Here is a 25068-nt window from a genome sequence, read left to right as displayed (position 1 = left end):
CACACACACACACACACACACACACACACACACCTGCACACACACTGCAGTGCACACTCACCTAAAAAGCATTGCCTACATTGTACACTTAAGTTGCCACATTGACGCTAAGGATAAGAATTGTGTGACAAATCCTCCCCGCCATCCTTTTGCTGCATTTGGGTAATCTGCCTTTAAAGTGTGCACACACACACACACACACACACACACACACACACACACACCATACACGCTCTTGTAGAATTTGGTCGATGTTGTAGTGCCTGCGGTGTGTGCACTTCAGAAGCGGTGGGCCTGCAGACGTAGCTCTACTGGCGCTGCAAGGGTTTGGCTGGACGGGTTTTACCCCGTTTAGTTCCTGTTAAAGATTAATGATATATCGATCGACACCCTCGCAGGATGCTGCCTGTGCATGCAGGCATGTAGGAGTCTGCGTGCATGCGTACACTGAATGTGTGTTCCTCTGCATCTATAGGAGTGCACAAAGGCATATCGTTTTGGGAATGCGATGTAATCGTGGATAAAGAGCAAGAGCCAGTGTTTTGGCTTGCCTTCCCTGTGTCCATCTCTGACACACAAATGTCAGACGTGGACGAACACATACACACATGCGAACACACACACACTGGTGCTTTTTTTTAAAGCCTCCTTCAAATCCCAACGGTAACATACTGTGAAAATGCAATGTGGAGAAAGCTATAGAAAGAAAAGGGATGGAGTGATGAAAGCAGAGGGTAGAAAGCAAGCAGGAGGCTGGAGGCTTGAGCGAGGAAGAGGGGATAAGAGTGTGATAGAGGGGGGAAATGAAAATCTAAATCAGGCTGGATATCCTGCTGGCACAGAGGATGAAGGCTGAGGAACACAGAGTGAGAGAGAGAGAAGGGAGACGATGTTGGATGGTGGAAAGATGAAAGGCCTAATATGAAAAAATAAAAAAGTGTAGGACGACAGGAAGAAACAAGTTGAGGGTAAGGGGATAGAGGTAGAGCGAGAACAGCAGAAAGGAGTCGTAGTGAAAAAGATAAGAGATGAAAGGCTTGGGCTGAGGAGGAGGACATACTAGCTGTACACTGTACAGTATGGGCTTAAGAGGCTGTGAGCTTGTTAGAAGTCCTACAGTACTTGTGCGTGCACGCGCGCCATGGAATGCTTCTGTGTCGTGCTCTCTGGCTCCTCCCTGTGGCATACTTTTAGCGTGGCCTTCGAATGGCAAAACAATGCCAAGCAGGATGTAGTCATGTAGAAATGTCTCTGGAACATTACAAGGCATTGATGTGTCGCTCCGGTTGTCCACTGGCAGTGGCGCGCGCAGATACTGTTCTTACCGCCAACTGTCTGTATCACGATACACAGAAAATCCTTTTCCTGTGATCTGCTTCGGTTAGACCACTTTGTCTTTATAATTCCCAAACACAGCCAAATCCAAAGGTTATTTAAGACGACTTTGTACATCTGTACTTTGATTAAATGATGATCACATTTGGAATGGAGTAGTGGTGTATTTGGGTTGCATTACTACCCATAACACTCCATTACTGGCTTTTCTGGCTGGTTCTCTCTCTGACGGTCTGACCTTAAATGTGGGTGCATGTGCACGGGTGCGTCCCACACTGCGGTTTAAGACGGGATAAAAGCTGCCGAGGTCGTCTGCTATTGTGCCTCTTAAATGCATAGTCGATCCTTTCAACTGTTAAGGAAGGAATCAAAAGCAGAGTGAAAAGCCCTCCCACCCACATCTGATTCTTTTTTTTGCTGCATTGCCCATGGCACAATGTTGACCTAATATCAACTGTGTCTGTTTTGTTAAACATTCAAATCAGTTGCGCTCATATGCCGATGGGACAGACTAGAATACTCTTTTATTTTTCACATAATGATACTACATGCACGTACATGGGTTCACTATCAAAAGATGAACAATGAAATGAAAAATCAAAAGATCTTAATGGACACCATACGCTCTCACTCGACACTATAACCATAAGGTTTAATCAGCATTCTAAGTAAAAGAAGATACGCATGCATGCACATTTTTGCCCTACTTGTGCTCGATACCATCCACACCCAAGTTGTTTTATTAGCATTTTTAATAAAGCTTTTGCACATTGTTTGCTTAATTTTAATTCTCCCTCACACACATTTGTTACAAGCATTCTATATTTATGCTAACATGCACATAGACAATTAATTAACAGATAGGGCATCATATCATAATTGAGGTAATTAGAATGTTTGTGCTGTAGAACCCAATTTAACCATAATTAAATTTGTGCATTTAAAATAAAAAAAGTGTGCGTGCACCTACTGTATATTGTTGCTTTGTCACTACACTACGTATCTACATCATTTGAACAGCGGGCTGATATCATCCATGAAAGAGTGTTATTAAAATTGTTTTCCTCAAGACCAGAGAATGGGGTATTATGGGGAATGTGTGCTCGCTCTCTGACCTCCAGTGAGTGAGAGGTGAGCCATGGCCCCCACTCAGACCATTAGTCAGACACAATCACACAGCTTCATAGCAGATTAGTCTGCTGTATTAGGACTTAGAGCTCTATTAGTGTAATCCCTCTGTTTTAGTGTGGCCTGGGTTTAGGAGCTTACATGTGTACACTACACGCACGCACGCACACACGGCACGCACGCATGCATGCATGAACGCATGCATGCACGCACCAAACAGTTGTATGCATGCACACATACAAGCTGCTAGGGTTACAGAGTTCACAATCAAAGGATTAAGGTGAAATTTAGACGAGAGCTTAATGGACACGGCATTGGCCGTGCATTACAGCACAGCACACGCATGTTTCTCATGTGTTCTATATGGACACACACACACACACACACACACACACACAGTGACCCACCCACAATGTACCCCCTTCAAAGACAATCTCATCTGCTATCTTTTACTTTTTTGTTTAGAAATAAACATATTGTGCGTTGTATTGTATTGTATTAGTGTTGGTTAAGTATGGTCTTATACTCTGTCCTGTACATCTGTGTGATAAATTTATTTCTTCGGTCTTCCTCCTCAGGGCCGATGAGATCGAGATGGTGATGACAGACCTGGAGAGAGCCAATCAGGTAAAGGCCACACCTCTTTGAATCCTCAGACTGGCTTATTGCATGTCAACACAGTCAGCGCCGGGATTTCTTTCAAAATAGGAGCTCGGGGTGCCGGGCAGATATGGCAGCTTTTACTCTGAAAGCCCCCCCTTCCGTTCTGTACAAAATCCAGGAGGCATAATGTTGCTTGCTTACCTTACGATGATTACGATAAAGTCTCTCTAGAAGCGTTAATATTCTGAGTGAGAGGCATGTTGAAGTCAGAAATGAAGACCCATCTGGTCAAAACCACAGAGAGCTCCCTAGATTACACGCAGCGAGGCTTTCTTTCTGAGCGCTAATCAAGGAAGTGAACGGCAATGTGCATGCGCGAACAGCAAGGAGTACATTACAGAAGGGAATTAAATAGGAAACCTAACCCTAACCTCCCACGGGGCAGCACACCTAAACCTAACCTTAACCCTCTCCCAACCCTTAACGCACCCCTCACCAACCTTAATCCGGTCGTCTTAACGCACCCCTCACCAACCATGTCTAACCAAAGGATGCCTCCCGAGAAAGTAACAGTGATCCCAAGTAACCCATATTATACAGTTATATAATATATTTAAGCTACAGAAGGCTATGATGTGACTAATGTTGGCATAACAAAAACATCAAATGAAAAAATAACTTTGTTTTGATTATTTAAATGTTCCATGTTGAAGATGGCTTCACAGTTCAAATATGCACAGCCATATTGTCGTTTTTGTTAACAAGCATACCACCTCTAAATCTGGGTCAACTGCCTTAGTGCTTTCATGATATCTCAGCAAAGGCTACGTATACCTCCCATTATGATTTGATTAACAGGTTAAGGTGTTCACATGAAAATCACCATTGACAGCATTGCCAGAATGAGTTTAAGAGCAGATTATTATAATATAAACATGGTCAATAGTTGTTATCCATACAGAATCATGGGAGAAGTGTAGCTTGCATTTATAAATAATGATTATCGCTGTAGGGGTGCTACTGGCTTGACTTGCTGGTTCGACACATACCCAACCCTTCAGCCTATAGTAGACCCTGCAGTTAGAAATATTCCTGTGGTATCTGTTAATGTCATTGTTGTTAGATTTCATTATTAGCCAGAGAGTAGGATTTGTGGCTGAAGGGGCATCATAGACATGCAATGCTAATGTTGGCCTAAAGGTTAGACTATAATACCACACACACACACACACACACACACACACACACACACACACACTATTGTGAAGTTTACTCAGGATGACAGCATACCCTCCAGTTCGGTCACAGAGACTTTTTATAATGCTTTTATTAGGAGAAAATGGAAAACAGGGTTGCTGTTTTTTATTTATTTTTTGACTAGCAAGCCGTACTCCAACCCACTCAATAAGCAGTCTCAATATGGTTGCAATTAGGAATACTTTGGCCACAGCTCCCTGTAACTCTTAACAAAAGCAAGTTGGCAACAACTCCCATCAGTCCCAACAGTATCGCTACTGCTTGGCCGTGGATTTTAAGTATTAACCACTTTCAGACTGGCCTTGTAGATTGACTATTTCCGTTACTTATACGACATCATCGTATGAAGAAGTATAAATTGGGACTTAGGAGGTTAAATCTCTGAATAATCTTTCCTTTTTTATTTTTTTAAATGTGTTCTCAGGAGAGACAATACATTCAGCATACCAGTGCATCATACTTACAATATACAATACAGTATTTTCACAAAGATAACAGAATTTAAAGAGAGAAAAAAAAAACATTGGCTTAGTTGCCACTGGCCAGCCAATCATGAAAATCTTGTCGCTAGACTAGAAAGTTTTTGTTTTTATTTATTTATTTGACAGGGACAATGCTCATTAATCAACACAACAACACACAGTTTTCACATCCATGTAAATGGGCCAGAGTTAGCAATAAGCTAATTTACATCTGTAGTCCACATGTTGGCACATGTTTGCATATGTACTAGCCTATGTTCATGCCTAGATATTTATTATGTCGGTTCAGTTTTTGTATATTGTGTATTTTGCCCTGCTACTAAAAAAATAGGACTTTGGTGATGTGTTGCATTTATTCATACTAGGTACTAGGTACTTTGAGTGTATTATGGATGTTTTATTTGCTGTTCCAAAATGTAACTATGACGATGTAGTATGGAAGTGTAATTTTATTTCTGCCTCTTGCGTCTTGGCCAGTTTTCCCACTTGTAAAACAGATGCAGTCTCAATGTGTTTTTACTGGTTAAAAAAAGGAAAAAAAGTCCCTGAGCAGGCTCTTAAAAATTATAGTAAAACTATACATACAAAAACACATACAATACAATACAAGAACAATAAAACATTGCACAGGGGACAAAACAACCGCAGAGTGAATTGAGAAATGACACCAGTGATAAATAGGGCTGATAATTACTCATGATTACAGAATTGATTTGTTTTTAGCCACCTTGAAGCCAAGGTCAAATAGTTGGAGGTCTCTCTTACTTCTGTTGGGAGGCTCTAACAGAGAAGACTGTTTTACCAAACACACTACGTCTGGTTGGCACTTCGCAGTCCCCTCTGGTAGTTGCCCTTGTTGCTCTCTCACCACTGTCCCTTCGATCTATGAACTGTTTCAGTGGTGGAAGTGCAAGTCCATTTAAGATCTTAAAAATGAGACGAGCATCTGCAAAATGTTTGAAGCTGTCAAAATTAAATAAGTTCTACTTTTTAACTATATGGCAATGGTGGTAACGGTTGGGCTTTTGGTCAAGTGTTTTTAATGTTTGATCATTGATCAGCTTTGCAAGCTGATACAAAGTCTGATCATTGATCAGCTCTGCAAGCTGATAAAATGGAAAGAAGAGAAAACTGGGATAAGTAACGATCAATAATACAGAAGAACATATTAAATATATACACACACATACTGCCTTACAATATACAGTGTATATCTACACACCGTGCATTCATACATATCCAATTGTAGACAAATATGAGCATCTTAATAAAATGTGTCGTCCACTTTAAAAAAGTTACTTTCTTTCCTTTTTTGATGTTGCCCTTTTAGAGAGCAGAGGTAGCCCAGAGGGAGGCAGATTCACTGAGAGGGCAGCTGTCCTTGACCAACCAATCCCTGCAACAAACCAGCCAGATCCAGGCCGACCCCGACACGGTACCATGTTTCCATTGACTCATTGATAAGCTGGCCAGCTGATGTCCAAGTATTGATTGATGGGGGAATGTTTTTGCTTGGTTTAGCCAAGTGCTGGAACAGATATGTTGATTAAAACAATGCTTTATTGATTGCCACATCTGTTTGATGTTTAAGGTCAGGCAGGGGAATCAATAGAACATTGATTGATTGATTGGTTGACTACTGTAGTGGTATCCAGGGGCAAGAACTATAGGTGATAGTACGTGATTGGCTCATTGATTGTTACTATTGATTAATTAGGCCGGCAGGAGAAGGGCGGCCGATTGCCTTATTGATTTATCAGTTTATTGATCTGCTGATTGGCAGATGCTTGTGATTGATTGCCCATGCATTGATCTATAGATCAGGCGTGCAGGACTTTGAGATGATCAATGACGTATTGATTAGCTGACGTTATTTTCTGAGTGCAGTTGCTATTATTGATTCGCTGATCTGATTCTAGAAAAATGATTGGCTCATTGATTACCTCTATTGACCTTTATAGCAACAGTGAACAGATAAGCCCAACAGTGCCTTGAAGTGCCGTGTTGTGCCTCTAGGAGCAGGCGGCGGAGGGAGGCGTGTCCCGCTCCAGTCTGGAGGCGGAGCTAGGGGCCAAAGACAGGGAGACGGCCCAACTGGTGGAGGACGTCCAGAGACTGCAGGCCAGCCTGACAAAACTCAGAGAGACCTCCGGCTCACAGATCACACACCTGGAGCAGCAGCTCAGCACAAAGACTGCCACTCTCAAGGTAAAACTGGCATGGGATTTGTTTTGATTTCCGTTTTCCAGATTTTGGAGGCAAACTTCCATTCATTTGGAATCGGGGATTACCATTGTTTTCCTGCTTATCCCCTGCTCCGGATCACATTAGTATTCCTTTACATTTTGATTGAAGTCACTGGAATCTATGAATTTACTTACATGATATTTCATTGCCATCTGCAGGAACTGGAGGAAAAACTGCAGAAGCAAGTTGATTATGACGAGGTGAAGAAGGAGTTGAGGTAAGTGTGTGTGTGTGTGTGTGTGTGTGTGTGTGTGTGTGTGTGTGTGTGTGTGTGTGTGTGTGTGTGTGTGTGTGTGTGTGTGCGCGCGCGTGCGCATGTTTATTTAATGCAAGCTTTTTCTGTTTTTAGCTATGTTAGAGCAGAAGCCTGTGTGAGACTGTATTTGTATGAACTCAGACTGTACACTGATCCAGGCTTATATTCTTTGTTGATATCATTCACATATATTCATTCATATATTCGCTAACGGTAGATGTTGTATATTCATTCATATTGTGGTTGGTATAGTTTATAAATATTTTTAATTTTCATCATTTTGGTTTGGTTCTTGACTCACTACCACTATAACAACAGTATAACAACAATATAGTTATCGTGTCTGTGTGTGTGTGTGTGTGTGGATACATAGTATAGCTCTTTGTTATGGATAGATGGTATAGCTTTCTGTCTCTCTCTCTCTCCCCATCTGTCACTCTCTCTGCCCTTAAAACAAACCAGCATTGGGAAAGGCATTGTAGCAAGGCTTTGTTGTCTATTGTCTATCGATACACATGCATGCAAATGTGGCATTTATGTTAATGAAACGTATTTGCCTTCACAGTATCCTCAAGTCTATGGAGTTTGGGCCTTCGGACTCAGCACAGGTAAAATCTGCACAATGTCACTGTATAGATATGGGCTTACTGTACAATCTACTGTAATATACAGTACAGGCAGTATAGCAGCTGTAATAATAAAGCTGCATTTGAAAGTATTTTTCAAACCTGACAACACAATGAGACGATAAGAAAATGTAATTCAAGGCACAACAAAACACAAGGGAATAGCAACGGCTGCAGAAGCACAAATAAGCATGTCAATTGTTGTGGGGAGCATGTTATATAAGGTGTCGTTTTAATCTCTCCCTTTTCTTTGCTGGTGTTGTTTTTACCCGACACAGAACTCATCCAAACCCCTGGAGGTGCTGCTACTGGAGAAGAATCGCAGTCTGCAGTCGGAGAGCGCCTCCCTGCGGATCGCAAACACTGAGCTGAGCGGTAAGTCTGCCCTGGGGTTGACAATATTGTCGCTGTCAGGCAGAAACCTATATGTTTTGTCATGAATTAAATTATTGACAAAGCTCACATGTCTCAATGCAACAAGTTGTGAGCTCAGAGATCAGCTATTTTTTTGGAAAGACGAATTAATGAAAAGTATTAAGAACTGAAGAGCTTGTGACTAAATATCTACATTGGATCGATTAAACACAGGTTCTCTTTTAGTAACGGTTGTGGACATGTAGGGTTTCTGCCCAACAGTGGTGATATAGTGGTGGCCAGATTCATTAATAATGAATGGCTACGGTGTGGGTTGGCACAAAACAATAGCCCTGACGATGCAGAGACCTCACTCTGTGAATGTCTGCAGGAGGACTAAGGTAAGGCTGCAAAGACAGGCCTTGAGATCAGGTTAGGGTCAAAGTACAGCCGGGTGTTCTCTCTTTCTCTAAGAATATTTATCCTTTATCAGTGTTATCATAATGATTGGTAATATATAGAGATAAAACCCATTGCAGGACTTTCAAACCAATCAAAATCTCATACAAATACGAGTTATTTATGGCTATATTCGGTCGCTGCTTGTTTACACGCTTCACAGAACAAAAGGAGACTTCTGTGTTGGCATTATAAGGTCCCACAATGGGAGTTCATCGTGAGCTACATCAGAGCTGGAGTGCATGGAAATGAGGGCACCAATACCGTACCATACCATACCATGCCCTCTCCTTGAGCACTCCTCCACTTTGCACCAGCATTTATGAGTTTGAAATGTCATGGCCAATTGCTGTAGGCTTGAATAGTTGAATAGCTATGAATTGATTAACATTAACAGTAAGAGGTACTGTCTAACTCGATCATGTGGAATTGGCAACTGGTTATGCATTATAATAATATTATTTATCCTGGACTGAATTACCTGCTCATCATCAAGAGGTTTACCAGAGAAACTTGTTTGTATTACATTTACTCTGGTGACAGCAAAAATGTGATGATCTTAACTCTGTTCAGGAAAAGTGTGTCATCAGGTCTCAGACAACAGAGCTGTACAGTCTCTGTTATTTGTGTATTTAATGTGTGTTTTGCCTACGTGGAAAACAGACGGGTGCTTTTTGTTATTTTCAAGCAACTGAGTTTTGTTTCTGCCATTATCTTTTTTTCAATTGTGCTTTTTGTATTTTTTTAATGTACCAAAGACTTATGGTAATGTAACTTGTGCATTTGAATGATGCAATGGCTTGCAATGCACTGCATCAGCATGGAAGAGGACTCACAGTGTGCACTGGTTATCTGTGGACAGTCATCACCTTCCTGCTACCTTATGTCCTATTACCCTCATTTTGTTGGAGACATACTGACCTCTGGGCATAGCTGACTGAGGAGTGGTCAGTGTTTTCTTTGCTCTTGTTTTCTTCCAGGCTGTTCCTTACAAGAAAGGTACAAATCACAAATGCATGGGCATATTGTCTGGGGGGGTTAGCAAAAAAGAAAAAAAGGAAAGCAAAAAAGTTCATTAATTTGGAAAAGAGAGAACTTTTTTTTTTTTAGTTTTCTTTTTCGAACCCCTTTTTTGTTGCCTCCCCCATAATGCATGGTGTGTTTGACCTTTCTTGTAGGGTCAGCCGGGCGGAAAGGGGCAGAAGTGTCCACACCCAAGGAGGAGACCATGCCCAGCGACCCCGCTTCTTCTCCCCCTCCACCTCTTCCTTCTCTCCCCTCCTCTTCCCAGCTCCCTCTGTCTCATGCCCACACGGATCCCCTCAATCCCACCAACACCGCCAACGAAACGCACCCCTTCACCCCCACGGGCATCGGCCAGGACTTCTATTCCCCCGCCTTCCCCCTGGTGGGCAGTAAGATGGCCTTGAACTCTCTGCTCCAGCGACAGCTACTCCAGACCTTCTACTCCAAAGCCCTGCAGGAGTCGTCCGGCATCCCCAGCGGGGCGCTGCTCTTTGCCCCCTTCACACCGACCCTCAGCTCCATCCCTACCTCTACCCCCGGCTCTGGCTCGGCAGCGGTCCCTTTGGCTGCCAGCAGCCCTCAACCACCTCCGGCCAGCCCGGACATAGCTACTGTCAATGGGAGCAGCACCGTGGGCAGTGCCCCGTCTCCGTCTCCCAGCCACTCTGACGCAACCATCGGCAGCATCTTGGATGGCGAGGACATGGACACCTCCGAGATTGCCCGCCAGGTGAAGGAGAACCTGATAAAGCATAACATCGGCCAGCGTGTGTTTGGACACTATGTGCTTGGACTGTCCCAGGGCTCGGTCAGCGAGATTCTGGCCAGGCCCAAACCCTGGAGCAAGCTCACCATCCGGGGGAAGGAGCCGTTCCATAAGATGAGGCAGTTCCTGGCTGATGAGCAGAACATCCTCGCCCTGCGCAGCATCCAGGGACGTCAGAGAGGTGAGCGCATGCATGTTGATTTGTATGGTGGGGACTGTGTGTGCCTGTATGCGTGTATGCGTGCATGTGTGATTATAGCCCTGTGTACGGCTATTGATTAGCCTGTCGATACAGACTAGTTTTTTATTTTCCTTTTCTCCTCTCAAATCCCATCCCGTGCCACACAGTGTGTTCGAGTGAGTTCCTAGTCACACACTGACCCCCCAGGAGCCTTTCTTAGTCATCGGTGATCAATACAGAAACCTTTCAAGGATCAATAGTATTGACTCATGGGAACTGGGAGAAAGGCAGGGGTACTGTTAACTGTGGGTTGATTCGATTACACTGGGTCTGCTTTTGTTAACGCACCAGTGCATGTCTGAGTGAAGAAGGTCTGAGTTCTCTGTAAACAACATGCCATACGCCGCCAAGAAGTAGTCACAGTTTGTGTGAACACCTGAAAGGCAACAGTCAGATGACCCGGGTTCTTTGGTATCTCACTGTAGACTATGTGTGAACACCTGAAAGGCAACAGTTAGATAGACAGTTAGTAGACTACAGAATACAACCTGGGGCCATGTAAACTAGTTATAGATAAAACATGGAAAACAAAAACACACAAAAGCAGTAACATAGTGCGTGTTTATATTGTTTTTAACAGAGGGCTCAGGCCAGCCCCAGCTTAGCCGAGTGTTTCAGGATGTTCCGAAGCGGAGAACCCTCTCTGATACAACCTCGCACACAGGTCTGTCCCCTTCACACACAGAGACTCTAGCACGTTCTGTCTGTGTGGCATGTTTGTGTCGGGGTGAAATGTATACGTGTGTGTGTGTGTGTGTGTGTGTGTGTTATTAATTTGCGCGCAGGCATACAGTTACAGTATAAATGTGTCTAGAAGGCAACCGCTCATACCACAGTCACAGTGGCTTACGTCAAAGGAAAAGCCAGCGTGTGTATTTAGGGAGTTTATTGCTAGTTGTTATTCTGCGGGGAGCCTTTTTACTGTATGAACTCTGTAGCTTGTGTGCATGTGTGAAATCCAAAGGCACCAGAGAAATGATGCTTCTCTTTGGTCTTAGCTGCCTTGTGTAGCTCAATGGTGGAGATTCTTTCTTTGTTCTATGCAGTGATTTTATGTCCATAAGCTATTGCCGTCCTATCCTATTCTTTACCTGCAATGTAGCTCGTTTTTCTACATTTTCATCTGGCCAGACATGTCATCTCCCCCCTTTCTCTTTCTCTCTTCCCCTCTCTCCAGGAAACATCACAGCTCGTGTACGCACCCCAGAGTCGGGTTCAGACGAGGCCATTAAGTCTATCCTGGAGCAGGCCAAGAGAGAGTTGCAGGTGCAGAAAGCTGGTGAGTTGCTGCTCTCTCTGATCAATTGACCAATTAAAAAAAATGCATCTCAAAGTATTGAAGATGGTATGTTGTGGCTGATGATGGCATTCTCTTCCTTCCTCAACAGACTTGTCCCATACTCCCTCCTCATATGGAGGACTGAAAGGAGGCGCAGGCGGGGGTGGGGTTATGGGTGGAGGCGGAGGAGGGGGAATGGGAATGGGCAGCGGTTCGGACGATGCAATCCGTTCCATTCTGGAGCAGGCTCGCAGAGAGATGCAGGCCCAGCATGCGTCCCTGGAGCCCCTGCTCAAAACATCCTCCTCACCCTCTCTGTCCTCATCGACCTTCTCCCAGAGGGACCTCCTGGGCTCTCCGCTCACTGCCCCGCTTCCCCCTTACAATCCCTTGGCCCTATCCCTGAAGAAGCCCTCCCTCCTGTCCTCCCCCTCATCCCCATCACCCATCCTGGACTTCAGCTCTGGCGTGAAAAGAGAAGGCAGGCCGGCGTCTGGGATGGAGTACTCCGATGGCACTTTGAGGCTGGGTCGGAGCTCCGAGGGGTCGGCCCGTTCAGGTGGCGGAGTGGGTCACTGGAGGGAGCAGTGGTGGAGCAACATGCACCAGGAACCCCGTAGAACGATGCCCACGCAGACCAACGCAGAGGAGAACCACACCCTGGAGGATTCCAAGGAGGTGAGCAGAGGACCGGGAATTGTCGAGAGCTGGACTTACACAGGAAAGCTTACTGTAAACAGCATTAAGTGCTTGGTTTGTGTAGTGGTAAATTTCCTGCCCACTACCACAGAGGTAGTGTGGTGCATCCGGCTTTGTCGGGTGTCAATGCGAATACAATTGGCCCGGAGAGGGAAGCCGGGTGGAGAGGGTGATATTGGTCATTGCACGTACTCCTGCGGGCTGACACCTGTCAGCAGGGAGTGTTAATGGGAGGAGTAGGACGAAGGCCCTACAACGTCCTCCCGGTGGGATACAACAGCAGTGACAACACAGAAATGTATGTGGGGAGGAGTTAATTGGCATAATGACTAAAATTAAGAGAAAAAGTGGGTAAATGAAACAAAAGAAAACAGCATCCTAGTCGTTCTAACCATTAACGTTTAATTTGGTATTAAAATGGTCTTCTATTATCTATTTTCAGCAATATCTGACCCATATTATGTGATGTTAATGTGTGTTTCAGGGAATATTGTCCGACAGCTTGTCTCGGCCCAAACCATGGAACAAGTTGAACCAGAGAAGTAGAGAGCCATACCTCCGTATGCATATGTGGCTCAACGGAGACCAAGGACAAAACACTCCTACACAACAAGCGCAGAACCAAGGTAGGGAAACCCTCCAGCCATGCACAACACCCCATCCAAACTGGTTAGTAAGTCTATTATGTCCCATTCAGCTGTATTATACTGAGCCACATGAAAACCACCATCAAATCGTCAGACTTTCAATCTGATCTGATTTCCCAAACTCATGGAGATATAGTTGTTTTGATTTTTGCCTTTTTGTATGAGCCCTTTTTGTTATGATAAAAGGCGATTCATACCCTTTGGTATGCTAATTGACAAGGAGAAACACTGACTTAATTAACAAAATAAATAAGTAGACTTTACCTGCCCATTGCCTTTGAGAATATGCTTGAATAATTTCTAACGAACAAATGAGTGAATAAATTAGCTTTAATTTCAGGGGGAATACAAGTTGTGAGACTTGCATCATGTAGGTGTTTTTTTGTACGAGGAAAAGAACAATGTAATACCCAACATGAATGAAACGGATGAAAGTTGAATTTGATGCGAGCCGTAAACATACACATAACCCCTGGCTGATACTCTGAGCGTGGCTGTTGGCTAGTCGCCTCAGTCACCATGTCACACATGCCCCTCCTCTCATCCCCCCCTCCCTCCTGCCTTTACCCCCCTCCCCCATCCCCAACGCTGTGGCCGTGTCAGCCAGCAAGCTGCTGGTTTGTCATGTCATAGACAAGCTAGTGTTGCAGTGCCAGATGGCAGCTGTGTGTGTGTGTGTGTGTGTGTGTGTGTGTGTGTGTGTGTGTGTGTGTGTGTGTGTGTGTGTGTGTGTGTGTGTGTGTGTGTGTGTGTGTGTGTGTGTGTGTGTGTGTGTGTGTGTGTGTGTGTGTGTGTGTGTGTGTGTGTGTGTGTGTGTGTGTGTGTGTGTGTGTGTGTGTGTGTGTGTGTGTGTGTGTGTGTGTGTGTGTGTGTGTGTGTGTGTGTGTGTGTGTGTGTGTGTGTGTGTGTGTGTGTGTGTGTGTGTGTGTGTGTGTGTGTGTGTGTCGTTCTCTCTGGGGGTGTAAACAGCAGCTAATGTACACTGACAGCTCCTCATGACTGCTCTCTTCCAGCCTGCTGAGCTGTACAACTACTGTGTAGACAGAGGGGAGATGAAGGGATGCGAGAGCAGAGCCAAAGAGAGGCTTTCACTCCAAACTCGAGGCCTCAGCTCCTTTTACTCCATTTGCAGTATAATAGGAAGCAAATTTGTTATGAAGTAGTACGAGCACACCTCCTCCCACACGCGTGTGCACATGCGCACACACCACACAGAGCTCGTTTAAAGGGATAACATCATAGGCATGTGCTTGGGTAGCTGTTGTGAGATTTCTAATCAATTTGACCTTTTTCTGTTTCTCTGTCTCCTGAAGCAGAGGGTACCCCCAAGACCTCAGCAAGCTGCAGCCCTGCTCCAGAATCCCCCCTTAGCTCAGCGGAGGAGTCCATCAATGACCTCGCGGGAGATCCACTCACTTCCCAGTCCTCTGGCCTCAAGACCCACTTTGAAGAGCCTTCGGGTGGGGAGTCACAGCCTGGCACGCCCCTACCTCTACCCGCTCTACCCCCTCCCCACTCAGGCCTCAGCGTTCAGGAAATGGTGGCCATATCTCCCGAGCTGGACACTTACGTCATCACCAAGAAAGTAAAAGAGGTGCTGACCGACAACAACCTCGGTAAGAATTCCTTTGCATATCCTTTTTCTTTTTTTCTTTTTGGTACAAAATTTGTGTCCCCTTCACTTTATATCCCTTATTTATTTATTTTACAACTTCTGTGCCAGTTATTCTTTTCTTGAATCAGCACTTCAGGTTGAACCATCTCTTACACCATCTCTCTCTCTCCAGGCCAGCGTCTGTTTGGTGAGAGTATCCTGGGTCTGACCCAGGGTTCTGTCTCAGACCTGCTGGCCAGGCCCAAACCCTGGCACAAGCTCAGCCTGAAGGGCAGGGAGCCATTCGTCCGCATGAAGCTCTGGCTTCAGGACCCACACAGCGTTGAGAAACTCATGGACATGAAACGCATGGAGAAGAAAGGTATGCATGTGTGACTTTAAATGATTAGAAAATACAACCCAGCTTGCTAAAGTACTTAAAACAATAAAGCAACATGCCTGGAGAATACAGGTGCATAAGATGGCACAAAACAAAACAGCCATATTATAATATAAAGCATGTGCACGTATGAACACACAATGGGATAACATGTTGTGCATAAAGATGTCGGTACCAATCACAGCCACAGCCATCACAGACTGTATTAGATGTGACAGCTAGAGGGCCGCCAGGGGTGTGTTTACTCACAGTCATCAGGACTCCTCTTCATCATCGTCATCATCGACCGCTTCATCGTTATAATCACTGTCCATAAGCATGTATATATCTCTTTGTTGGCCACTAGCCCTCTCCACTCCCTCTGCTGAAATGTCATTCAGTTATGCTTGTATAGTATGTGGTGGATTTAGAATTGGTAAAACCAGGTCGTCTCAACTTCCCAGCTGCCTTAGAGTGTGACCTCTGTCCCTGTTGAAGTATGTCGAGAGCACGGATGGAATGCACATGATTGAGTCTACTAATAGGAACTAGCATCCAGGATCCATTTACACTCTTGATATCACAAACGGGACACAAGGGTGAAAAAGCATAACTGACCCTGCACCACTGTCTAGGGGGCACTCATTCTCCATTCAACTTAATTTGTGTTCATTGACCCCAAAGTAATTAATCCAAAGAGCACTGGGAACAGTCCTGGCCAGTAGTGGAGCCTGGAGGAAAGGCATAGATCCAGGCTAGCGAAGCTGTAATTGAACTCTCCACCCATGTGGTCTAACCCTGGAAGGCAGCACACAACTTTGAGAGTGGCCTAACCTTGCTCTGAGCGCCTCCTATTCTCCGGTAATATTAGTATGTCTAGCGGCGTTTATTGGGATATAGAGAATGTCAACCACATGAAAGGATGCAATGAGTTGTTCATTTTCAGCTGCTGGTGCCTGGAGTGAATGGTGTGGCTCTTCTGTTACATGGAGAAACGCTGAGCCTATAGCTCCATCTAGTGGCTATTCAGGGTGCCAGCACAAAGATCTTCGTTTGCCCGCTAGAGTTTTGACCTTCTTGCATTAGCATTGAGCAACCTTTAGCATTAATGCTTTTTCCCACATCACGATTGTCTGATAGAGGTTTATTTGATGAATTGCTGACTTGACCTGTTGTTTTGTCTTTGTCTCTCCTCAGCATACATGAAGAGGCGGCTAAGCTCATTGAGTGACAGCCATTCTGTGGAAAGTAGCCTAGCAGGGCCGGACTTTCTGCAAGGCTCCCAGAGTCCTGTACATCAGCACCTGAAGAAGGCCCGGGTGGTGCTGGGCCCCGAGGAGAAGGAGGCATTGAAAAGGGCCTACCAGCAGAAGCCCTACCCTTCCCCAAAGACCATTGAGGAGCTGGCTTCCCAGCTCAACCTGAAAACCAGCACCGTCATCAACTGGTTCCACAATTACAGGTATAGAGCACATCCAGTCTGCAACACAGATCTCAATGACATTTTACCATGTGAATTTTATTATTTATATTTATTATTTTTATCTTTTGTAGTGAAGCCTACTCTTTTTTTTTTTTTTTTTAGAAAATATGTTTTTATTTTTGTCATTATATACAACTATAATAAACAGTTTTACATCATGTGTTCTAGTGCATATGATTGTCAAGTCCAGCAAAAGTGGAGTTTACCAAAAACTTGACATGTTATGTTTGTTCCTGTTCATGTGCTCATTTCTAACGGATATATGTCCCAAATTCTCAATAGTGACCAAAGTTACATTATTCTAAACTAAAATTAAAAAAGACAAAGCCTACTCTTACTGGCTATGGGGTAACGGTATGGGTAAACAGAACAGAATTCTCATGTTGTCTTCAGTTTGTATTTGTTATCTTTCAGTGTTCGAAGTTCATTGAGAAAATGCAATTTGAATAAAAAGTCTTATTACACTGTAGATGGAATTATACCCGATTCCTTTACTAGATAAAACAATATTCCTTTATCGATTGTTACAGTTTACAGGCTGCAATAGATTTGTATTTATTATTTACACTCGTTTAAAATGGACATTATTGTATCTTAGGCCCCTCTCTTTAGAATTTTTATCTTCACCATACAACTCTTTGTTGTAAATAGTGAAACATCAACGATTTCTCAGTCACTAGTATCTGCAGACTAATTGCTTAGTTTGAGCTGAGAATGAAAATCAAACTCGATGTCAGGAATAAAGTTGGGTTAATGTAGTCGTGTATCATTACACAGGTCACGTATCCGGCGAGAGCTCTTCATAGAAGAGATCCAGGCGGCAGCAGGTAGAGCAGGCAGTGATGGGGGCTCCCCATCCTTCCGCGGGTCCAAATCTGGAGAGGCGGACAGCTGCGATGGCACAGAATCTGACGGCACGGTGGAAATACGCCATGGGCTGTCCACCGGCCTGGAGGAACCTTATAAAGACCAGGACATGATGGAGGCCGAGTCTGAAGCGGGGGCCTCGGTCAACTCACCTGCCCCTGACGACTGCGCCACCTCAGGCTCAGCTGAGCCAGGCTCCAGCGGCGGGCAGGGGGGACTGGGGCTCTTCAGCCTCTCGGAGGCATCCTCCTCTGGCTCCGCCCCCAATAATAGCATCCCAGCCTCTGGGCCTGCGAGGAACCCCAGGGACAACCACCTGCGGAAGAAGAAAGCAGCCAACCTCAATAACATCATCCACAAGCTGGAGAAGGCTGCCAGCAAGGAGGATCCTTCAGAATTGGAATTCAAGCTCCCTTTCGAATGCACCTCCCACTCCTTAATCCCCCCGACCCCCTACTTCTCATAACCTCATGACCTCTTAACCCTGGACCCCTCCTGCTCTGCTCCATTTAGAGAGCGGAGCACAGCCAAAGTCAAGCTCAACAGCCATTTTTGTTACACAGAAGCTTTCCCCCAAATAAAAAGAGGAAAGAAAAAAACTAAGAGTGGTTGACGAACCCAATACGAAAAGAAGATAATACTGAATACTAAGAAGAACAAAATAAGAGAACGAAGGTGTTCTCTGTTTTTTTTTAACTGAGTTTAGTTTTTTTGTACTAAGAAAAAGCACTTCGCCGTCCTGCTGGCCTCTGGCCCTGCTGTATCTCCTCCTATCACCAGCCACTGGTGCACCAGACTGCTTAGTCTGGTTAGTCCTTAGCTGGGGGTCTGACCCACAGCTGGGGTTGAAACATGGACTCAGTAACGCAGGCAAAGGCCTGGCTGACACAGCAGCTTTCAACAGTGATTAGACACTGATCGATGATCAATAGAGACAGGAACTCTCTTGGCAAGACGTCTCTTTCTCAAAAGGAGATGATTTGTTTTTCCTTTCCCGCTCTCCTTCACACCTCCCAAGTGTCCACACAGACCTCCCCTCACTCAGTGAGATGCCTCATTTTTCACACTGTAGAGTGACTGTTACAAACCCTTTGCCTTTTTCACTCACTGCGTGTGTATGTGGTAGTGTGTGTGTGTGTGTGTGTGTGTGTGTGTGTGTGTGTGTGTGTGTGTGTGTGTGTGTGTGTGTGTGTGTGTGTGTGTGTGTGTGTGTGTGTGGGGCTGTGTCAGCGTGCACGCACCCAAGTTTTCGTGGATGATTTCTTCACAGTGGCAACAAGATTATATATATATATATATATATATATATATATATATATATATATATATATATATACAGTATATATAACCTTGTCAGCTATGCTGCCACGGCTAATGATGTAAGAATGGTGAAGTTTGATCTGTTGTTTCCTGTATCCTATCCTGCTGACAGCCATGTGATGGCCAGAAGGATGTGTAAACTCCAGAAGGATGTGTAAACTCCAGAAGGATGTGTAAACTCCTCACAACACTCGCACTCATCTGCCGAGGAAGGAACCAAGGAAGGACCCCTATTTTTCTGTCTCCTCAAGCACTTCCTTAAAGGATGAAGGATGATCTCTTCTGTTTTTTAAAACGAAAAAATCTATATATAGCAATTCGGTTGCCAATAAGAGATTGCACAGTCTATTGACTCTAAAGAGTACAAAATAGGGAATTTTAGGATGCATTTTTTTGATTAGTACAAAATAAGAACAGAAAATAACAAATACTGATGAGTTACGGTAAAAAGAAATAAAAAAGGAATATTGTTGCGTTTTTAAAATACGATACGATGAATTCAATGAAAACCACGTAGTGCTGTAGCTGTCTGACATGGTGATGATTCTGTACGTGTATCTCCCCGTTGTTTCGGTTGGTGCGCGTGCACAGCAAGGTCCAGCATTGGACCTGCTGGGACTATTTGTGTCGCCGACATATCGTCTCTTGTTCACATAACACATCTTTTATAGGCCAAATCAGGAAGACTGTATGCATAATATGTGTGTATTTTTATTTCTTTTGTGGGTACGTGCATGCAAAAATGTGTACGTGTGCATCCGGGTTGAGGTCAGTTCACTTTACCATCAACCAATTTAGGGCTCAGAAGCACAGCGGTCAAGAAACCTCGGCTGTGATGTGATTCTGATCTGTCTTATTTTTTAACCAACGCTGAATTGCGTTTTCAGTACAGATTTTTAAATGGATTGCCTGGAAGGTGAATTCCCCTCAACCTTAGTGTGAGTAGTTAGAACTCTCCTCCAGTCTTTCCTGTATCCAGGGATGTAGGTCTTCTGCATTAAGTTCTACTGTATACACACACACAAAAAACATAAGGCATATCACCTCCTCCCTCACCCACACGACCCTCAGTGCCTGTCAGCCCACTGCCTCCCCTCTATGTGTGTGTGTGTGTGTGTGTGTGTGTACATGGACATGTCCATATATGCACGTGCATAAGAGTATGTGATTGAGTGTCTAAGAGTTTCAGATGAGTGGGGTCATATTTCGTATCTACTTGCACACACTACTAGTGCACAACTGCCACCCACTTCTTTAAGCTGTATGATGCGTTACCCATTATCATTAATCTTCTCACAGAGTAGTGTAATACTATGATTTACTGTAGCTTGGTTTTATTGCTATGTTGCATTTATAGTTTGGATTTTATTCTGCTTATTTATAGGTGCTGTATTTTTCATTTAATGTCTTATCATTTGAGTTGTTTATTTTGTAAGGGATTATACTGTACCTGAGGGCAAGTAACATTTTTATTAGACTTATAGACTGCCGGCAGTATTGGTTAATATTTACAGAGATGTACTAGTTCTCATTTGTTTGTATATTCATGGATCCTAAAGTTTAGTGTCATTTCAAATAGTGTTTGTAAAATGTGTTTGCTACAGTACATGCTCCCAGAGGCATCAAGCTTTTACCATCACATGTATCCCTACTAGCAAGTTGCTAGCTGGAGAAATCAAAGGACATATCAAGAAAGCAACATCACTGAATATCTGAGAGCAAAGCTCTCATCCAGTAGCCGAACCTCTGCTTTTCCTGCTCTATGCGTTTTGGGCCTTTTCTTGGGCAGGCCAATTGTTAATTGTTAATTGAAACGAACTTGTGCAGCTTCCTTTTCTGGAGATAGTTTGCCTGTAGAAGAATCATGTTTTTAAAATTAGTTCAATGTGTTTCGCTTAGCACCATTACCAGAAAGCTTGTACACTTTGTCAAATAGGTCAAATGAAATTATCTAAACTTGAGATCACAAGTTAACTTGAAAGCGGTGATATCTGCCAAATTGAGATTAGAGAAGTATACCAGCTAGCGTGTGTGCTATGCCAGATCGTATGGAGATAGCCGGTCTATGATTATGCATAATCTATATAGCAGTCCATGATAAAGCACTTATGAGGATCGTTATTGAAGACTTAACCCAGGACAGGGTCTGTAAACACTACACTAGAGTACGCTCCCAGGATCTCTGGGAAATGTATGCCTTTAAAAGTGGTTTTGAACCAAGCACAGACTTATCCCATCCTAACACTAAGAATACAATGACAAAATGGCTGCGCCCATGTTTTTATACTATATCTGATCTTTTATCCAACAGCTATGTTCTATTCCTATACTCATATTCATGCCTTTTCATAGCAGTACCACAGGAAACTGTATGACAGATTAAGGCTATCACGGTCCATCCTTAAGCCCCATTAATTATCTATTTTACATTTCCATTCACATCCAGGTACACTGACGACACATAACAAAGATTGATTTGCATTTCACCACATTGACTGAAATATGAAATCCGATTTAAATCCGATTGCGTCTCAAATTAAAATGTCCCAGATTAGGATTTTGTTCATCCTATTGATGACTAATGTAAAACATTTGTTGTCTGCAGAGTACTGAAATCCCATCGCCCTCATTTTGGACTTTTTGAAATGGACAACAGTGTGTTTTGTTGTGATTTAATAGATGCTGTACAGAAAAATGGCACTTATCCCATCACCCAGTTTATAGTCTGTTTATCAGCTCACTTAGACCATGTGAGATCATCACATTTGTGCCTTTAACTGCCAAGCAGGGCACCAAACTAGTGATGTCATTAGGAATAGATTTAAATGAAAGCATCCTTTACACTAAGTTGTTTCTATCCCATGTTGAGGTCTACTTTACAAAGTTAGCTTATCTACCCCCACATGATGGTACTTAAAAGGTCACAGCCCATAACGTGCTCCTCTAAGAGGTTAGTGTACTGTTAAAGTATAGGGAGTCAGTATGATGGAAAAAGGGTGCAGATAGTATATCTATAGCCTTTTGAACAAGAATAATCTTATGATGGACTCGCAGCCATGTTTGGTCTTGGTCATAATTCATGAAACTTTTGTATGTTTTTTTCTCTCCACATATATAGTTATATGTATATATGTGTGTGTGTGTGTGTGTGTGTGTGTGTGTGTGTGTGTGTGTGTGTGTGTATATATATGTATACAGTATATGTACATGTACATGTGTATATATATATAATGTATATGTATATGTAGATGAGAGTGTGTGTGTGTGTGTGTGTGTGTGTGTTTTGTCGTCTTCACCCCCATGGCGCATTTCTTATGTCATACTTCGCTAACTAGCAGTGAAAGGCCAGTGCATTAAAATGAAGGAGGAAGCATGCAGACAACGGCGTACACTGTAAAAACACTGAATTTATTCATAGGGCATTTTGTATTTTTCTGTTTGCATCATGTTTGCTGTGATGTTAAGTGGCACTACAGGTCTTGATTCGGGTTGTGTGCCAATTTACTATGGCTATCTGAAAAACGATACCTGTAAATACAGCTGGTCGAGTAGCTATCGATTCAATTCTGTCACAGAGAATGCTTTGCTTTTGTCTGAAGGCAGGAGGAGGAGAAGGGACGATTCAGGACTTTTCCATGATCCACAGATATTTTTCTACAAATTTAAATCAGATGATTCTATACACTGTTGAATAACATTGTAAAGGTGTAACAGATGCTGTATATCATATCAATGTTTTCTGAAGTTGTAAAGCTTTACTGTATGATCTGTTGAAGTAGTGGTTATTCATTTGGACGTGTTAGTTGTGCGTTAATGGAGCCCGAACAGCAGCACTGGTCACCATATTCAGGAAACAGGAAAAATAAGAAGGAAAAAAAAATAAGAAGAAAAACCTCAGATGTTTTTGTAATACCTTTAGAATATATCTTATGAACTGGGTTTTGTAAGGAAACACTTTCTGAATCAATGGTGCTGTATGCACACTCAGTAATACATACACACGTAATATACAGCACAATATACTCATCCTTTAAAAGCCCCTATGTGTGCTCTTGGATTATTTAAAAAAAATCTCATATTGCCTACATCATAAGTCTTAAACTCATTCCTTGGATCCCTTGACTTCTGTTATATTCTACATAGCTATCCTTAGGGTACTTCAGTATGTGATTAGATACTGAGATCAAATCTTATAACAAAAAATGAATAAAAAAATCTAATAGTTACATTTAAGAGGGAGGTGTAAAGCCAAATAGAGAAGAATAGTTATCCAATTAAGTTGCAAGATCTCTACTGGTTTTTACTCCCATTGCTACCTAGCACCACCACTCAGTTTTTCATCCATATCCACATTGCTTATTACCACAGTGTAGTCTGACAACCAAATGACTTGGGGGAGCTCTTTGTCCCCTTGGAAAGCTTTAAATATGCTTCTTGAGGCTTTAGCAAGTTCAGAGTGTGTTGAGATAAGTTCAAACCAGTCAACAATGTGGAAGTAATAATTCTCATAACCTCTCCCACAGATTTGCGCGAGTGCGTGTATGTGTGTGTTGTAGTACAAAAGGCTGCATGACCATAAAGGGATGGTTACGTTGTTTTTTTTAAAGTTGTATCCCCAGCAATTCTGTCACTCCTGAGTTAATGTTTCTCCTTGGGGGTTCCCTGTTTTATTTCCCTTATGTATCATTGTTTCTTTATCTTTCTATTTACTAAGCGTATCATGTCGTTTGTTCTCAGCACTGTAAAACAGTCCCCTCTACAACATTCAAAAGCAATATCACTGTATGAAAACGTTCACTATGTATTTGTTATAATTGACATTTGATTCATCATCATTATTATTCACTTGCACCCTAGGTGTGATAATTGAAGTAAATCTCTTTTATACAAATACTAATAGTGTGGTGTGGTACATTTCTTTGATTCTGTCTTTCTGTGTCCTTTTTAATGCAAAGCGTTTTTAAACATATGCTGCATAAAGATACGTTTTCTCAGAGAAAGAGAGAAGTTGAGTGACAAACAGGGATGATTGTAGGGAGTGATGGTAGTATAGCGGATCATCCTTCAGAGCACATGATGCTGATGTTGGACCAGCGTTCTTACAGGTACGTTATCCGGGTGGGTAATAAATGCAATAAGCTACTTCATCTGTCGAAATGTACTGTATATTGTAAGGTGCATTATGATTGCATGGGTTACAGTCAGATGATGCAGTTGATGCAGGTGTGTCTGACTGAAACCCCTCTCCTCTCCCTTGGCAGGCCGCTATGCGGAGCTGCAGTTGGAGTTCTCCTCTGCGGTGCGGACCAGTGCTGAGCAGAAGGAGCTGATCCTGAAGCTCGAGCATGATCTGAGCACTGTCCAGTCCATGTCTTCCCTGCCACGCCCCGATGCTGATGGATCAGACCTGAGCAATATGTATGGCATCCCTGAGCCCATTAAAGAAGCTACTGCCATGTTCACCGGTGGGTACTGCTATAGGACATGGATGTGTGTGTGTGTGTGTGTGTGGGGAAGCTAAGGTGGTTGGTGTTAGTTGGATCACAATTCATATAGAAAGGATAAAAATGTGTTTTTCAAACAAAGGCAAATTATTAAACGTTCTTAGTAGAAGCCCAGGAACTTTTTTGCTGCCCTATGTGCCAGCCGGTGTAATGGGGATAAGTAAGTAGAAGCCAAATTCTCATACCACCTCATAGCTCTTATCTACCTAGTTGAATAAAATGTATATACTGCTGCACATTTCCTACCTCTGAAAAGTTGATAAGAAACAAGATAAAGCCAATGTTTAGGCAGCAAGCTGCCTTCATCAGGGTCTCAACTACCTACCTGCCATGTAAGTAATCTTTAAGGAAGACATTTCCACAAAATTCAGTGTGTGCTCTTAATATTTGCTTCAGGTTCATTGGTAGCTTCTAATCCTGAGCTGCCCCAAGGTCAGATGGACTCTCTGCTATCCATCATCTCCAGCCAGAGGGAGAGGTTCCGTTCCCGCAACCAGGAGTTGGAGGCTGTGAGTG

General features: G+C 43.3%; 1 protein-coding gene across 4 annotated transcripts in view; it reads left to right on the top strand.

Moving 5' to 3' along the window:
* The window catches only part of cux1b (cut-like homeobox 1b), a 74099-nt gene that overhangs the window by 45867 nt on the left and 3164 nt on the right, over nucleotides 1-25068 (top strand). Inside the window, exons 9-22 of one of the 4 annotated variants that reach the window (XM_080773029.1) lie at nucleotides 3042-3090; nucleotides 6136-6240; nucleotides 6828-7013; nucleotides 7211-7269; nucleotides 7874-7916; nucleotides 8213-8309; nucleotides 9926-10720; nucleotides 11958-12059; nucleotides 12169-12737; nucleotides 13243-13384; nucleotides 14719-15021; nucleotides 15193-15381; nucleotides 16576-16840; nucleotides 17639-23945. In XM_080773029.1, coding sequence (XP_080629155.1) covers nucleotides 3042-3090; nucleotides 6136-6240; nucleotides 6828-7013; nucleotides 7211-7269; nucleotides 7874-7916; nucleotides 8213-8309; nucleotides 9926-10720; nucleotides 11958-12059; nucleotides 12169-12737; nucleotides 13243-13384; nucleotides 14719-15021; nucleotides 15193-15381; nucleotides 16576-16840; nucleotides 17639-18194 — 3460 coding nt within the window. In that variant the 3' untranslated portion in view covers nucleotides 18195-23945. Of the gene's footprint in view, nucleotides 1-3041; nucleotides 3091-6135; nucleotides 6241-6821; nucleotides 7014-7210; nucleotides 7270-7873; nucleotides 7917-8212; nucleotides 8310-9925; nucleotides 10721-11957; nucleotides 12060-12168; nucleotides 12738-13242; nucleotides 13385-14718; nucleotides 15022-15192; nucleotides 15382-16575; nucleotides 16841-17638; nucleotides 23946-24309; nucleotides 24514-24948; nucleotides 25062-25068 lie in introns of those variants that run through there. The other 3 variants (XM_080773028.1, XM_080773030.1, XM_080773031.1) reach the window with 3 other exon arrangements.

Source organism: Protomyctophum bolini (assembly GCF_963924005.1).
Source record: "Protomyctophum bolini genome assembly, chromosome: 9".
In the NCBI taxonomy this organism is placed as follows: domain Eukaryota; kingdom Metazoa; phylum Chordata; class Actinopteri; order Myctophiformes; family Myctophidae; genus Protomyctophum; species Protomyctophum bolini.
The sequence above is the reverse complement of the archived record's forward strand: the minus strand, read 5'-3'. Positions and strand labels throughout refer to the sequence as shown.